This window comes from Balaenoptera physalus (genome assembly GCF_965194825.1).
Source record: "Balaenoptera physalus genome assembly, chromosome: 2".
NCBI classification, from domain to species: domain Eukaryota; kingdom Metazoa; phylum Chordata; class Mammalia; order Artiodactyla; family Balaenopteridae; genus Balaenoptera; species Balaenoptera physalus.
Window position 1 is genome coordinate 143,276,258 of NC_138883.1, and position 14,969 is coordinate 143,291,226.

The 14,969-nt window shown below is 42.7% G+C and overlaps 1 protein-coding gene across 9 annotated transcripts in view; it reads right to left on the minus strand.

The window, feature by feature from the left end:
* Positions 1-9,380: 9,380 nt before the first annotated feature.
* The window catches only part of SEC11A (SEC11 homolog A, signal peptidase complex subunit), a gene marked incomplete at its 5' end in the record, with an annotated part of 54,636 nt that continues 49,047 nt past the window's right edge, over positions 9,381-14,969 (minus strand). For all 9 annotated transcript variants that reach the window (XM_082448868.1, XM_082448864.1, XM_082448871.1 and 6 more), the window contains 2 exons: positions 9,381-9,904; positions 10,093-10,150. In XM_082448868.1, coding sequence (XP_082304994.1) covers positions 9,854-9,904; positions 10,093-10,150 — 109 coding nt within the window. In that variant the 3' untranslated portion in view covers positions 9,381-9,853. The remainder of the gene's footprint in view (positions 9,905-10,092; positions 10,151-14,969) is intronic.

Here is a 14,969-nt window from a genome sequence, read left to right on the forward strand (position 1 = left end):
GGGGCCCCCCTCCACAGCCCGCACGGCCGCACTCCTAACCCCACGTGGGCACCGCTTTCTCAGGGCGTTCGGGCCCAAGCCCACCACCTTCAAGCTGGGGACCTGGGCAAAGCCGGCTCCCCTGGCCCTCCCTCACCTCTCTCAACGGCTTTCGGCCAACGAGCGGTTCCTTCACCTCTGAGCCTCTAAGGGTAGAAAAGGGGGCGAGGACGCCTCCTGTGTAACACAGGCGTTACAGTGCCCAGCATAGTGCCAGGCACCAGAGGAGCTCCATAAAATGCCAGTCGGCCCTTCCCTCCTGGGGAATCTGACCGGGTTCACCCAGCTCTCTGCCTTCTCACAGCAGGTGCTCAGGGTAGGAGTGCAGAACGATGGATGGCCGAGCCCTCCCCTCCCCCACCCTCCCCCCACAAATGGGCGCCCAGCTTGGGAGAGACTGGCTTATCAGTTGGCCAGGAGGCAGATCTTTGGGTCAGGGGAGTGAAAAGAGCACTGGACCAAGAGTCCATATACAAGCTGTGTGACCGCACTGACCCTCACCACCTTCAATTGTAAAATGGGAAAAACCACATTGCCCTATATATATATATTTTAAATTATTTATTTATTTATTTATGGCTGTGTTGGGTCTTTTCTGCGCGAGGGCTTTCTCCAGTTGCGGCAAGTGGGGGCCACTCTTCATCGCGGTGCGCGGGCCTCTCACCATCGCGGCCTCTCTTGTTGCGGAGCACAGGCTCCAGACGCGCAGGCTCAGCAATTGTGGCTCACGGGCCTAGTCGCTCCGCGGCATGTGGGATCTTCCCAGACCAGGGCTCGAACCCGTGTCCCCTGCATTGGCAGGCAGATTCTCAACCACTGCGCCACCAGGGAAGCCCTGCCCTATTTTTTAAGAGTTTTACATTTTTTAGCCCAATTATTTTGTGGCAGGAAGCAACAGTCCTATAGGACTCCCTCTCAAAGTCAGCTCTCTCCTCCTCCAAAGGAGCTGTCCAGACTTGTCTTGGAAAGAAATTTTAAGTCAGCGGAAGCACTTAATGAATAGAAGACACTGTGCTCCAGAATAATACATTTATTTTTGCTCAAATGTTTACTAAACACCAATGTTCAGAGCACTATGCCAGGCACAGGAGGGCAGGGACACAAAAGATAGTGCCCTGCTCCCACAGGAGTTTACCGTCTCAGAGAGACAGAGTACAAAAGGAGTGAATGATGGAGGAGCAGGGTACTGACCAACCCCTGGGCCCTGGAGTCTTCTCAGAAACACTGCACAGTGTGGCTGTGACCAAACCTACTCCCCAGTCTGGCTCAAAAACGGTATTTGCTATTATTACTCTTGCCATATCTAGCTCAGCAAGGCCTGCTGGCTCTGTGGATCACCATCTTAAAAGGGGAAGCGTGCATGAGAGGCTGGTTGTCATGCTGAGCTCCCAGAAAGCACGACACACAGGACAAGGACACACCATTTCCGGCACAGGCTTTTTTCCCAATCTCCTTGCTTCTCATCTCCCACCCTGGCATTTACACCTCTCTGTATTCTTGTCACTGCTTAGCCATGGTGTACAGATATAGCTCTTATCACCTTCCCATAATAATCATTCCCTTTTCAACCCCCTCCCTCTCCTCTGCATCAATCACAGCACCCATCCTATCTTCTCTGGTCCTCGGTCATAGAAATTAGGAGGTGGTACTGAGTGCTGCCTCACTTAAATGCTTGAAGGAATCTTATTTGGTAGGTTTATCTCTCCTCATTTTATAGCTGGAAGCTGGCTCAGAGGTTGAGTCACACTGGAATCAGGCTTCGGGTCTGTTCAGATCACTCTGTCACGCCCCCAGAGTCATCAGGGACACATGCTGCTTTCCCTAAACCACACCCACTCCCGTTTTACCTTCCCATTTAAATATCAAGTTGGTTTAGATTTCTCAAGGGGGAGATGGAGCAGGCACTGACTGAGAGTTTCACCTCTCTTCTGCAGGTGACCCTGGGACCTTGGTTCTGCTCTGACAGGTTCATTTATACTTAAGCAAGCCTCCTCTGACATAGCCTGCACTCGCAGCTCCAACCACAGCTGCGAAAATGACCCCAGATGCCCCTAGGATCATTTTATCTGTCAGCCTAGCACAGGAAAAAAGGGGCCTCCGAGGACCCTGGGGATAGAAGCAGGGCAGCAGCTCTCCACAGCCAACTATCAAACACTGTCCCAGGAACGTGAAGCATCAGGCACTGCAGAGAGGCGGGCTTGCCCAAGACAGCACTTCCAAGTCAGAGCCCTCATGGAGTGCTGGGCTGAGTTTAGAATGAGGATCTCAACTGCAGACTGCCTGTTCCCCAAGTCCTCTCTCCCACCGGGAAGAATGACAAGTGAATCACATGCACGTGCATGGAGAAGCTCTTCAGAGCTCATTCTTTTTAACAAATTTATTTATTTATTTATTTTTTGGCTGCGTTAGGTCTTCGTTGCTGTGCGCAGGCTTTCTCTAGTTGCGGCGAGCAGGGGCTACTCTTCGTTGCGGTGCGCGGGCTTCTCGTTGCCGTGGCTTCTCTTTGTTGCGGAGCACAGGCTCTAGGCACGCAGGCTCAGTAGTTGTAGCTCGCGGGCTTAGTTGCTCTGTGGCATGTGGGATCTTCCCGGACCAGGGCTCGAACCCGTGTCCCCTGCATTGGCAGGCGGATTCTTAACCACTGCGCCACCAGGGAAGTCCCCCGAGCTCACTCTTGACCTTCTGAGGTTTCTGCAACATTCAAGGACATTCACAGACGATGTAGAGAAGATTCAAAGGACAACCCAAAAGATGATTAAGGGATGAAAGATACACGGCAAATCCTCTTATAACCAACACCAATAAAACATTTAAACTGCACCATGTTTTTAATTAAAAATTGCTCGAAATAAAGGACATATATATTGTTGTTTGCTATATTTCATTAAATTGGAATCAATTACAAATAATGTCTTTTCACAGCTGAATCTGTTTTGTTATTGTTTTCCAAAAGCACTTACATGCATGCTCCTTTGATCACCAACACTATTTTGATGTAGTAAAGACTAGTATTATGCTCATTTAATGGATGAGTTAACTCAAGTAAAAGCAAGTTAGCTGCAGACAAACTAAACAAATGGAGAAAACCAGAGTGTAGACATCAAACACATGAAAGGTACAGAGGACAAAAGAGAAAACAAAAAGCAGAAATTTAAATTAGACATAAATGAGCCTAGAAAAAAAGGATGACAAACCTATTAGAGCTGCTCAGAATAGGATGGTGTAAAATCACTCTTCTGGCAAACCTCTGAGCACAGATCCCATCTGTATGGGTTGCGGAGAGAAAGAAATATCCTGGGGTATCTCAGGTCCTGCTCTTTAGTTTCAGAAAGGGGAAGGGGCTGTAGAATCAGGAGAAGAGTGTAATCTTTAAGACAGGAAGAAAAGAATCAGGGATATTTGATGCAATTTTGCAAAGTCAGGGAACACATAGGAACTAGCTAGAATATTAGAACATTAACCATTGATAAGGAACTATTTCAGAAACTTAAACTGCCAAAATACAAAAAAAAACTTTTAAGGCAATATTCAAAAGAAAAGAGAAGATACATCTATTGAGAAAGTGATGACGATGCCAACAGTGGCTAAGAAAGCTAAGCAGCTGCTGCTCAGCTAAATGGCACAGACACTCAGGGAAGTTATGAAAACCTAACCAAGTGAGAAGCCCCAGGCCCAGCATTCATAAGATTATTTGGGTTTAACAGTCAGGTACTTCAGGGGGCATTTCAGTAACTGAAAGATATAATCTTTAAACTCCAAAGAGGTTTAAATGCTTGGAAATCTGCCTGAGAATCTCCCTATTTCTAGGAGATTTACTAATCTGAGCAAATCCATGAAAGAACAACCTAGGGCTTCTAAAGAAGAATACCCAAGGGCCTTGCAATTGTGGGGTTTATTCCAAATAAAAGAGTCTCATTAGATTTTACAAAGGTAGAAGAACTGGGTATGACACCCAGCATTGTGAGGTGATAAAAGCAAGACTTCTGGCTCTGCCATCCATGGACCAGAAGATCCTGGGCAAATCTCTTAACTTCTAGTTTCTCTCTTTTGTAAAATGGAGTTATTCTGAGGACTAAAGGAGAAAAAGTAAAAATCTGTTATAAATTCAAAAGCATTTAGCAGAGCACTGGAAAATTCTAAGTACTCAGTATTATTAGCTGGATCCTAGGAAAAGCAAAGCCTGCTTTAAATCTGAAGCCCATTACAGGGAAAAAAGATTCCCTGGATAGCAGCTAAGACCATGGTGTTGACACAACAGTCAACAAAATGCCTTGGCAAAATGCCTATTACATTGTGACTTGTTTGATAAACTAAAATGCTGGCGTATCTACCTCAACTATTGACCAATTCCAAGAAATGTGTTCTATACAGCACTCTCTCTTTTCTTGCTTAAATAAGTTGTCAGGCTGACAACTCTGATCAAAGCTTCATGCCAGCTGATTTACTTCCTTGCCTGATCTAAGTCCTGAGTACAAATTATTTTAACTAGACTCCTTAAATTAAAGCTGGGATCCAGCTTAGCAATCTAAATAAACCGGCCAATTAAAGTAAGGGTTCTACAGAAATGATTCTTGATGGAGAGTAGGTAGCATTCCAGAAACTCCTAAGATTAGTACAACAAGGATCTATAATTTGAAAGTCATATTGAATATAACTGTATATGAGAGATGAGTAACTAACGTTTTTATAATGCATACTTAAGAAAAAGCAAGATAAAATATTCTTGGCTGCTAAGGATAAGAGGTTGGATATAACAGACCTGAGAGGAGGTTTATCAGAATGGAGAAGAGGTATGAAACTTTGTTTCTTATAAAAGACCATGAGTTTTTAAAGATTAAGGAACACTGTTCTACAGGAAAACTAACTGAAGGTTCCTGGCTGATAGATGGGTAGCTGATCTTTTGTGAGGTGGCTTTCTGCAGAAGTAGCCAAACTATACCTATACTAAAGGAACATTCTCTGAAACAGCTCTATGAAAATCATTAGGCTAATTAATATAGAGATTATTGCATAACATTACACAGTGTCCTTGCAGTGAGGTCCCAGAAGAGAAATTTCTTGATCTTCGGGTATCATTACAAGTTTTAAAAAATTTCCATTTTATACCCATTCCATGAAGCATAGAAATGATTATTTCCCTCTTCACATTAGCCCCTAAGGAGTTGAGAACCAATGCTATGGATCTCCTCCAGCAGACAGTAGAATCTTTTGATGTGTCTTGTAGGTACTAACCTAACCTTCGATTTTATCCTTTTCTCCTCCCATACTTATTTCAACACCAGATTCTTCAGTTGTTTTATATTTTATCACATAGTACTGGATGTATATTTATGAGCCACTCCAAATCCTTTTTGGAACAAAGCAGCGTATAAATAAATCTAAAATGTATAAAAGCACTGTGATAGGGACTAAGGGATATACAAGGATGAACTAGAGGCTGGCCCTGTCTTAACGCCTTCAAGGAGCTAGTTGCGGAGCAGGACACAAATAAGACAAACCACTCTGAGGGTGATGAACAAAGTACTGAGTAGGCAGCACCGAGAAGGAAGCACTATATACTTGAGATCTTGTTTGAGAATTAAAAAAAATCCCTCTTTGAGCTCCCTGTGAATCTCTAACGTTACACTTATGATCCTATGTGGAAAGATTTGTTTACATGTTGCCCCTATTAAGGCACTGAGTTCTTGGCAGAGGAGGGACCCTGCCTTACTCATCTTTGTATCCCCAGAACCTGGCCCAAAATCTGGCACAGAGTAGATGCTCAATAAATGTCTCCTGAATGAGAAAGCTTTTAGCAAGTAGAGAAGTGAGCAGGCACTCCAGGCAGGGAGACCTAGCATAAGCAAAGACTGGATGTCTGTATAGTGAGACCAATATCAAGGGTATGAGAACCTGGGGTCTGCTGGGAGCTGAGGTTGGAAAATTCCTGAGGGCCTAGAATGCTACATAACTTGGAAGGCAATGTCCTCACTATTTTTTGATAACCCCTGCATATTCTAGTTCCTAACACCTCTTGGTTACACAGAATTCTTTCTACATCCAGACTCATCATAATTACCTGTGAAGGGTCATATTTGTTTATTTCTGAAACTTCTCTGGTATTACTTACGGTTATAGTAAGGGAGAATAGTGACAAAGATATACCTGGCCAGAAAACAGCTTGAGTAGGCCATCCCGACTAAGGAGCATCTTGAGGAAGGACAATCCAGTTAGCCAGCTAGAATTTCTGAAGCTCAACAGAGTGATAAATGTCATAACAAAGGTACCCTCAGAACCTGGGGTAGCTCCCACACCTGAGGAGTTATTAGGACTTGGTAACACCCTTATGCAAATGACCAAGAAATGCACTCAGAGATAACAGAGCCTTTATTCCAAGCCTAGGCTCTTTGAGAAGCCTGTGTGACTCCCTAAGAAAAGTGACAAATGCCAATATTTTTCCCATTGAGAAAGAGAACACAGGAAGAGACCAAGGACACACACACAAAAGAAGAAAACAGGGTTAACATCAAAAATTCTAGAAAGGCAACATGCTGTTTTAGATGGAACCATAGGGAGATAAAGTTTTTAGATTTAAATTTGGTAAGACCAAGATAAGATACTTACTAAATAACAGGCAAATACACATCACTTTAATGATTCATATGCTCTGCTCCAGAATAACAGCACAACAATAATGCTACCCTTAGTTACTGCCTCTGGTTCCAATGCATGATTATACTGAACATTTAGTATATGCTGCTAGATGCTACTGGGAAAACAGAGTACGGTGTCTATAAAACGGGGCTCCTGCACTGGAGGAACTTACAATCTGATGAGGAAACTTGAGTCCAGATCCACAAACTTAACACAAATAGCATAAGTCTGCAAACGCTGAGTGACAGAGAAAGAACAATTACTTTGTGAAGAAAGTGAGACTCAGACAAGCAGAAATGAGAGTGTAAGATAATATAAGGGAAAACATAGTGGTATAGCACAAGGCTGCTTCATGTTAGCTGAATTCAAAGTTTGAACTTCAAACATAGGTAATATGTAGGGTAAATACAAAATTTATGGTCCAAAAAGAGATGATACTTTTTAAAGGTGAAAGGGGTAGTAAAATGAACTAACAGGTGGAAATGATCTAAAATAGGTACAGACTGCCATGTTACAGGAAAACTGGGACATAAAGTCACACAAGCAACAGGGAGCCCCTGAGTATGTTTCTGGATTCGGGTGATGGCAATGAGAATGGAATGACAGGGGTAGATGCTGGCTTTTAAGTGACTAAATATGGTAGGAAAATGAAAAAAATCTAGGTGAATACTCCTTCAAAGGAAAGTGGAAATTTGGAGGGGAAGCTTGCAGGAACTGCTATGAGCTTAAGTTTAAAGACAGGACAATCAACTGGAAGTGTCCAGTGGGAACAGAGAGAATATAACTGAGGATAGGCACTTGGAGATAAGCTATAGAGACTAATAAGAGTGGATGACTAACAGCCAACAGAGAATCCCATTATTATGTTCTCATTTGAAGTTTTATCAATTCTCATCCTCTTCCATTCCCTTCACTCACAGTGGTTAAACCCTCCTAACTTCCCACTTGCCCTGTGAAATCTCAAAGAGCTTATAATTCCATTAAAACACCAAATTAAACATCTCTGGCATTTCTTACATTTCCAAAGAGCTCTGAAATACATTATATTTACTGGGACTTCCCCAGCAGTCCAGTGGTTAAGACTCCGCACTTCCACTGCAGGGGCACAGGTTCAATCCCTGGTTGGGAACTAAGATCCCACAAGCCGCATGGCATGGCCAAAAAAAAAACAACAACCCACAAACAAATACCACATTATATTTACTAATAAAATCTCTCAGTTTTAAGTCTTACGTTTTAGCACTAAACTAGACAATATAAAAACTGGGAACACAGTACCTCTCTCCACAAATAATCTTTTTATTTTTGGCTATTAGAGTGATTGAAATATTTTTAAATGATCTGGTTACTTTTCAGAGAATTTAGCTGTTGCTTCAAACTAGAGCATCCAGCAAAGGAGGAAAAACAGTAATTTTACAAAACTGGGTGTGAAAATATGCAAGTGAGGAAAATATTAACATTTCTCTCCCAGCAAGTGTAACAGGAGGAGAAATCTGGACAGCGGAGGATACAAGCACAAGGATGTTTACCCTCTGGCAAGCTAGGATCACAAAGAACTTTGGGATTCCAACCTTTGCCAACAGAACACACACTGCTTCTCCCCCAGAGAAGTCTCTGAAAGGCTGGTACAAAAACAGCCAGGGCACCATTTAGGCTGAACAATTAACCCTGTCATCTGCAGGTTACTAGGAGGGGAAAATGGAGGAAGCAGCAATTTTCGGCCACACGCGGAGGTGGGAGCAGGGGGCATTTCAGCACTCTCCTTGGCTCATGAGAAAACATAAGCACGATACAGGCCTCAAAGACAGGTTCAAGAAGCACCTGCCAGCAATAATTTGCCAAGTTTCATACTCTGTTGATATCATTAAAAGCCCACATCCAAAGTTTGAAGGCTAAAGCCTGGATAATGGATTTAGGATGGCCCATCTCTACAGGGGAGGGTTTCAAAAGATTAACTGTCCCTATTCTCATTCCATTAGCATTAAAGTACGGGCTGATTTCCACCTCAGTTGAACAAATAATAGAAACCATTCATTTAGCCCAACATTTTGCTTACTTTGAGATTTCACACTAATACAAAAAGAGAACAGAAAGGATTAAGAGTATTTTGTGCTTTAAACACATTGAGTTACCCCATGCTCCCTATTTCCCTGTCTCAATATTAAAAGAAAAAAACACAGGTGGGCTTTGCCTTTACTACTTTAAACCTTCCCTTCTTTAAGTCTGCATTAGAGAAAAGCAAAGTCAGTCACCTACAAGAACAGGTTCAGGCAAATTAGAGTCTAAAGAAAACAAGTAGCACACTTGCCCTCCAGCACCTTCCTCATGCCTCCCCAGATGCTAATACTCACTACCATCTTGTAGAAAGAGCTGAGAACGTCTCAAGTGTAGAAAAGGTTATGAGTCTATAGCAAAGTGAGATTTTCTGAACCTCTCGGCAACCAGCTGGGTTTATACACATCTGAGACCCCCTAATGAAGAATCAATTTTATGACTAAGAGATTTCTTACGAATATCAACAGCTACTTTTGCTTCACAAAAACAAAAACAAAACAAACAAACAAAAACCAGTTGTTAGTATTAGGACAACCTTCTTGGCTGAAGAATTGTTCACATCAAAGCCTGTATCTCCCCAAGGGCGCTAAGAACCAGCACAGGAAAGCAAATATCAAAAGCTTTCCCAACAAACACAAGTCAGGGATAAGGGGTTTCGATATGCAAAGTCTTTTATTTAAAATTTTGAAAAGTTAAGACGACGACCACCTCAGTATATGCCATTCCCATTATAAGGAGGAATGACAGTTTCAAATTCGTGCAGAGCTGCATTTTCATTTACAGAACTCTGTAGGCACTTTAGAAGTGAAGCTTGGCTTCAAAATACAAACACTGGGGGCTTTGGCTCAACCTTTTAATATAAAAAATTCACTGATGTACAAAAATGTGAAAGTGTGACAATGACAACATATGAAATTCTGTGATTGAAAGTCCCCTCGAGTGCACGCTGTGGTGCACATGCACCCGTCCACACGTACTCTGGCGTGGAAACATAAACTAATGCAAACCAGTGCTACCAAGAAGCGCCAACATGTGTTCTCCATTCCACCAACCACAGATTGATATCTACTCCAAACATTCAGGAACAAAAAGTACAGCATCTTCCAGGAACAGCAAGGCAGACTTCTTACTCACGATGGACCAGCACAAATAAACCCAGCAAAAATAGTACTGCATACTAGAAAACAAACACAGAACCACAAGTCAGAGAAGCTTTTAAAAGTTCACAAATCCTCAGAGTTAATTAACAAACTGGCCGTTGTGACCATGATAAATCACTAAACTATCCAACTGGTCTTCCATCTTTTAACTGTAATCCATTTAATGGTTTCCAAAATTAATGAAACATATAGTACAGGATCTTACCTTAAATTTAGGATAGTCATTCATGAGGATCGTCACAATCCCAATGTAAGGAACGAATCTAAACAAACAAACAAAAAACTGATCATCACAGAACTTTCTAAGTAGCTGTTATCATTTACTGAACATTCTCAATATCTTCCATAGAATACTAATTTTCAGCTCACAAAATCCATTTGTATATACTGTCCTATTAGACCCTTTCAACAGCCCATGTGATAGGGAAGTTAGGGGTATAGCCATTTTATAGATGAGGAAACAGTTGCTCATGCGCAGGGTACATGGTGGAACCAGTATCAGATCTGAGGTCTCTGACCTCTAGTTGGTGACTCTAATGCCACATGCTGATTCAGTGTTAGGGGTTGGGTTTGTTGTTATAACCTGTGGAGAGCTGTCAATCTAGTTGGGGAGACAAGGCAAACACAGCCAGAACATTACAAGGTACTTCATGTTAAGTGTCCAAAAAGTGAGTGTACAGCTCATTATAGTACTTAAGATTTCACCACCCTCTCATTTTTTAACCACCTGTAATCTGGCTTTGGTTCTCTTAATCCTGAAACTTCTTCTAGAACAGTTTAAATCACTGTATGCAGAAGACCAGTCTCAGCTCCTATCTTCCTTTTCATCTCTGCAGCACTTGACTTTGATGACCAGAAACTTGCCCTTGAAATCTTTCTCCTTGGTTTCTGTAACATACCAGTCTCTTTCTCTACCTACCTCTTGGCTGCTACACCTTTGTTTTTTCACTAGCTCTTGCTTTCCTCTTGTCCCTAAAGTTTGTCCCCTCAAACTAGGTAAAACCACTTGTTAAATAATCTCATATCACCTCATATATTTCCTTTGAAGTCTTCATCATGAGTTTAATTACAGAATTAGTTGCCTAACTAGCTGGATAGTGTCTGTCTCCCCTACTAGACTCTAAGCTCTATAAAGGCAGAAACAGTGCCAATCTCTTCCCCACTGTATCTTCAAGGCCAAACTTGACACTTGGCACATAGCAGGCATCCAGTAAATACTGCCTGATTGAATGCTGGAATATCCAGGCCTCTTCTTTTCTCTTTCCCTTGGGGATCTCACTTCCTCCCAGGACTTCAATTCTCCCCTCAAAACGAAAGACTCTTCAACATCATAAGAATTCAGAGTAGACAGAGATGTGGGAGGAAATAGCAGTTAGAAATGTACAACTTTCTTCTTTCTCCTCCTCTTCTACTGTTGGATTCCAGAGTGGACTGGGTGATACCATCCTAGAGCCTGTCCTAGAGAAGGGAGGTTGACCTTTGCATACTTTAAAATATCCCAGATACTTTTATTCAGGGCACCCACAACCTCTGCACACACCAAAGGTACACAAACAGAAATTACCTCCCATATAACACCTCTAACCATCAGAGGCTTAGGCAATCTTGAAAAACAGAAGTTTTGTCTTTGGTGCATTTTACTTCCTTTTAAGAGCTCCTCTTACTTCCTGTCTCCTGTCCTCACCCCATCCTGCCCCTCCCCCTCTGGCAGCACTACCCAGACTCATCTCTCTCTCTCCCCATCCCCGAACTCCCATTCGCGTAAGTTGATGTTTCTTAAAACCTACACCTCCACTGTGAGAATCTCTTGGACAGCTCGTTAAAAATGCAGATTGCGGGGCTTCCCTGGTGGCGCAGTGGTTGAGAATCTGCCTGCCAATGCAGGGGACACGGGTTCGAGCCCTGGTCTGGGAAGATCCCACATGCCGCGGAGCAACTGGGCCCGTGAGCCACAGCTACTGAGCCTGCGCGTCTGGAGCCTGTGCTCCGCAACAAGAGAGCCTGCAATGCTGAGAGGCCCGCGCACCGCGATGAAGAGTGGCCCCCGCTCGCCGCAACTAGAGAAAGCCCTCACACAGAAACGAAGACCCAGCACAGCCAAAAATAAATAAATAAAACTAAAAAAAAAAAAAAGGAAAATTGCGGACTTGCCCGGTGGCATAGTGGTTAAGAATCCGCCTGCCAATGCAGGGCACACGGGTTTGAGCCCTGGTCCAGGAAGATTCCACATGCCACAGAGCAACTAAGCCTGTGCGCCACAACTACTGAACCTGCGCTCTAGTGCCCGTGAGACACAACTACTGAAGCCCACACTCCTAGAGCCCGTGCTCCCTAACAAGAGAAGCCACCACAGGAGAAGCCCGCGCACCGCAGCGAAGAGCAGCCCCCGCTCGCCGCAACCAGAGAAAGCCCACACGCAGCAACGAAGACCTAACACAGCCAAAAGTAAATAAATAAATAAATAAATAAATAAATAAATAAATTTTTAAAAAAGTGCAGATTGCTCTACCTTCCCGGATTTACTGAGTTAGAGGACCTCTGGAAGGTCAGGCCCAAATGACGCTTCTGCACATTAAAGTACAAGAAGCACAGTTCTAGCAAGCAAGATGTATGGAACAGGCATGTGGTGACAAATCATATCCCCTTTTAGGGCCCATGCTTTAGTTTCAACCCCTGGGACCTCTAAGAGCTGAAAAGTAACAGTCACTACAGAATGGCCTAGCTAAGCTCTAGGAGGGTAGATAAAGGTTTTCTATATTTTTAATACACATATTTTTTCTTTTCAATGCAACAACTCTATTTCTTTTGTCTCACTTATAACATCTTCATAAAAGCAACAGTTTCCAGTCTTTCAGAAGGAAAATCGTCTAAATTTAAGAACATAAAGGCAAATGCCTTACAGTAAAATGCAGATTAAAAGCTATAAAAGCATCTGTGACTTCTATTAAAACAACATCAGGGGCTTCCCTGGTGGCACAGTGGTTAGGAATCCGCCTGCCAATGTAGGGGGACATGGGTTCGAGCCCTGGTCTGGGAAGATCCCACATGCCGCGGAGCAACTAAGCCCGTATGCCACAACTACTGAGCCTGTGCTCTAGAGCCCACAAGCCACAACTACTGAGCCTGTGTGCCACAACTACTGAAGCCCACGCACCTGGAGCCCGCGCTCCGCAACAAGAGAAGCCACCGCAGTGAGAAGCCTGCGCACCGCAACAAAGAGTAGCCCCCACTCACCGCAACTAGAGAAGGCCCACGCATAGCAATGAAGACCCAACGCAGCCAAAAATAAGTAAATAAAATAAAAATCTAAAAAAAAAAAAAAATTTTTTTTAATAAATAAAACAACATCAGACTGCTAATTCTGGCCTGATGATCAATCAGCAGCCATGCTCAGGGGTACAGACTTTCACTGTTACCTCCATACAATGATATCTATGCTCAAAGAACCACAATGATCACATAGTCTGCTTATGGGTTATCCATGGAAACATTTTCCCCCCCTTAGGTGGTTGTTCCTCGCCCACCCTAAGTGTGAAATAGAAGCAACTTGGTCTTTAGGAGTAATAGAAGCAAAACATAAGGTTGCCAGAATATGACAGGCAGTCCAGAGTCAAACAAAAGATTTAATTATATATACCACTGTTTTCCTCCATAGACAGAGACAGTCAAGAGTTGCTAATCAAGGGCATAATGCTGCTATCATCAGTCACCTTAAATTCAAATCAGTTGCACTTTTTTCCTACTGAGTTCAGATAAACTCTGCTAAAGCAGAGTTGATAATAAGCAGAGGTTTAAAATAAGTAAAACAAATGCCATCCACAAAGCCAACCTCAACACCAGCCTGTGGCAAGTTAACATCTAGAAGGTACAGTAGGGGTAAATACGTGTCCCTGGGAGTTCTTGGGATCAAAGGTGCTGCTAAGAAAGGAGCCTCAGAAGGAAGAACTATCTGCTGATGCTCTGGGTGAAAATAATCTGTCAGATGTCAAAAGGGATCTATGTCTGGGAAGTTTGGACCCCAGTAGCTGCCTTAAAAAGGATCATTGTTTCTATCCCGGAACCGTCTGTTTCAAGCGAAGTAAAAAGTACATTTTAAAAGACTCCTCCAGGACTTCCCTGGTGGTCCAGTGGGTAAGACTCCATGCTCCCAATGCAGGGGGCCTGGGTGCGATCCCTGGTCAGGGAACTGGATGCCACATGCATGTCGCAACTAAGAGTTCAAATGCCACAACTAAAGATCCCACACGTGGCAACGAAGATTCCGTGGGCCGCAACTAATACCAGACACAGACAAAAAATATATATATATATTAAAATAAATAAATAAATAAAAGCCTCCTCCATAAAACTGATTTCAGTCAACAGAGAGCTCAGTTACTCTGCTCCTTCCTTTATTTTTATTCTCCTTTTCGCTGTCAATATTTCTCTAGTCCCTGATCTTCTGCCAGGCTTTCATCCTTTTCTCCTGTTGCTTTCTACTCGTCTTTGACTAACAGGTTCTCTTGTGTTTTTCAACTACCTGAATTTAGAAAGAATCACCCCTATTCTTAGTTGGTTCAGTATTAGTTTCACTTTCTAAAAGTGTTTTATTACATGCTATAACATGAATGAACCTTGAAAACATTATGCTAGGTGAAAGAAGCCGGACATATTGTAAGACCACATATTGTAAGATTCTGTTTATATAAAATGTCCAGAACAGGCAATTCATAGAGACAGGAAGTAGATTAGTGGTTGCCAGGGGCTGCAGGGAGAAGGGGATGCGGAGTGACTGCAAATCAGTACCAAGTTCTCTTTATGGGGTGAGGAAATGTTCTGGAATTAAACAGTGGTGATGGTTTTACAACTTTGTGAATATAATAAAACTCGCTGTACTGTACACTTTAAAAGGGTAAATTTTATATCCTAATATATGTGAATTACATTTCAATAAAAAATTGTTTAAACTTGTTTTTATTTAGGGCTTTAGGCTTCAGTGTAAAATTTTTTAGTGTGCAGCTGTTTGAAAAAAAAAATTCCAAGGTTTGGGTACAGTCTGACTCTGAAATATAGTTTAGCATTTTATAAACACAATTTTCACAA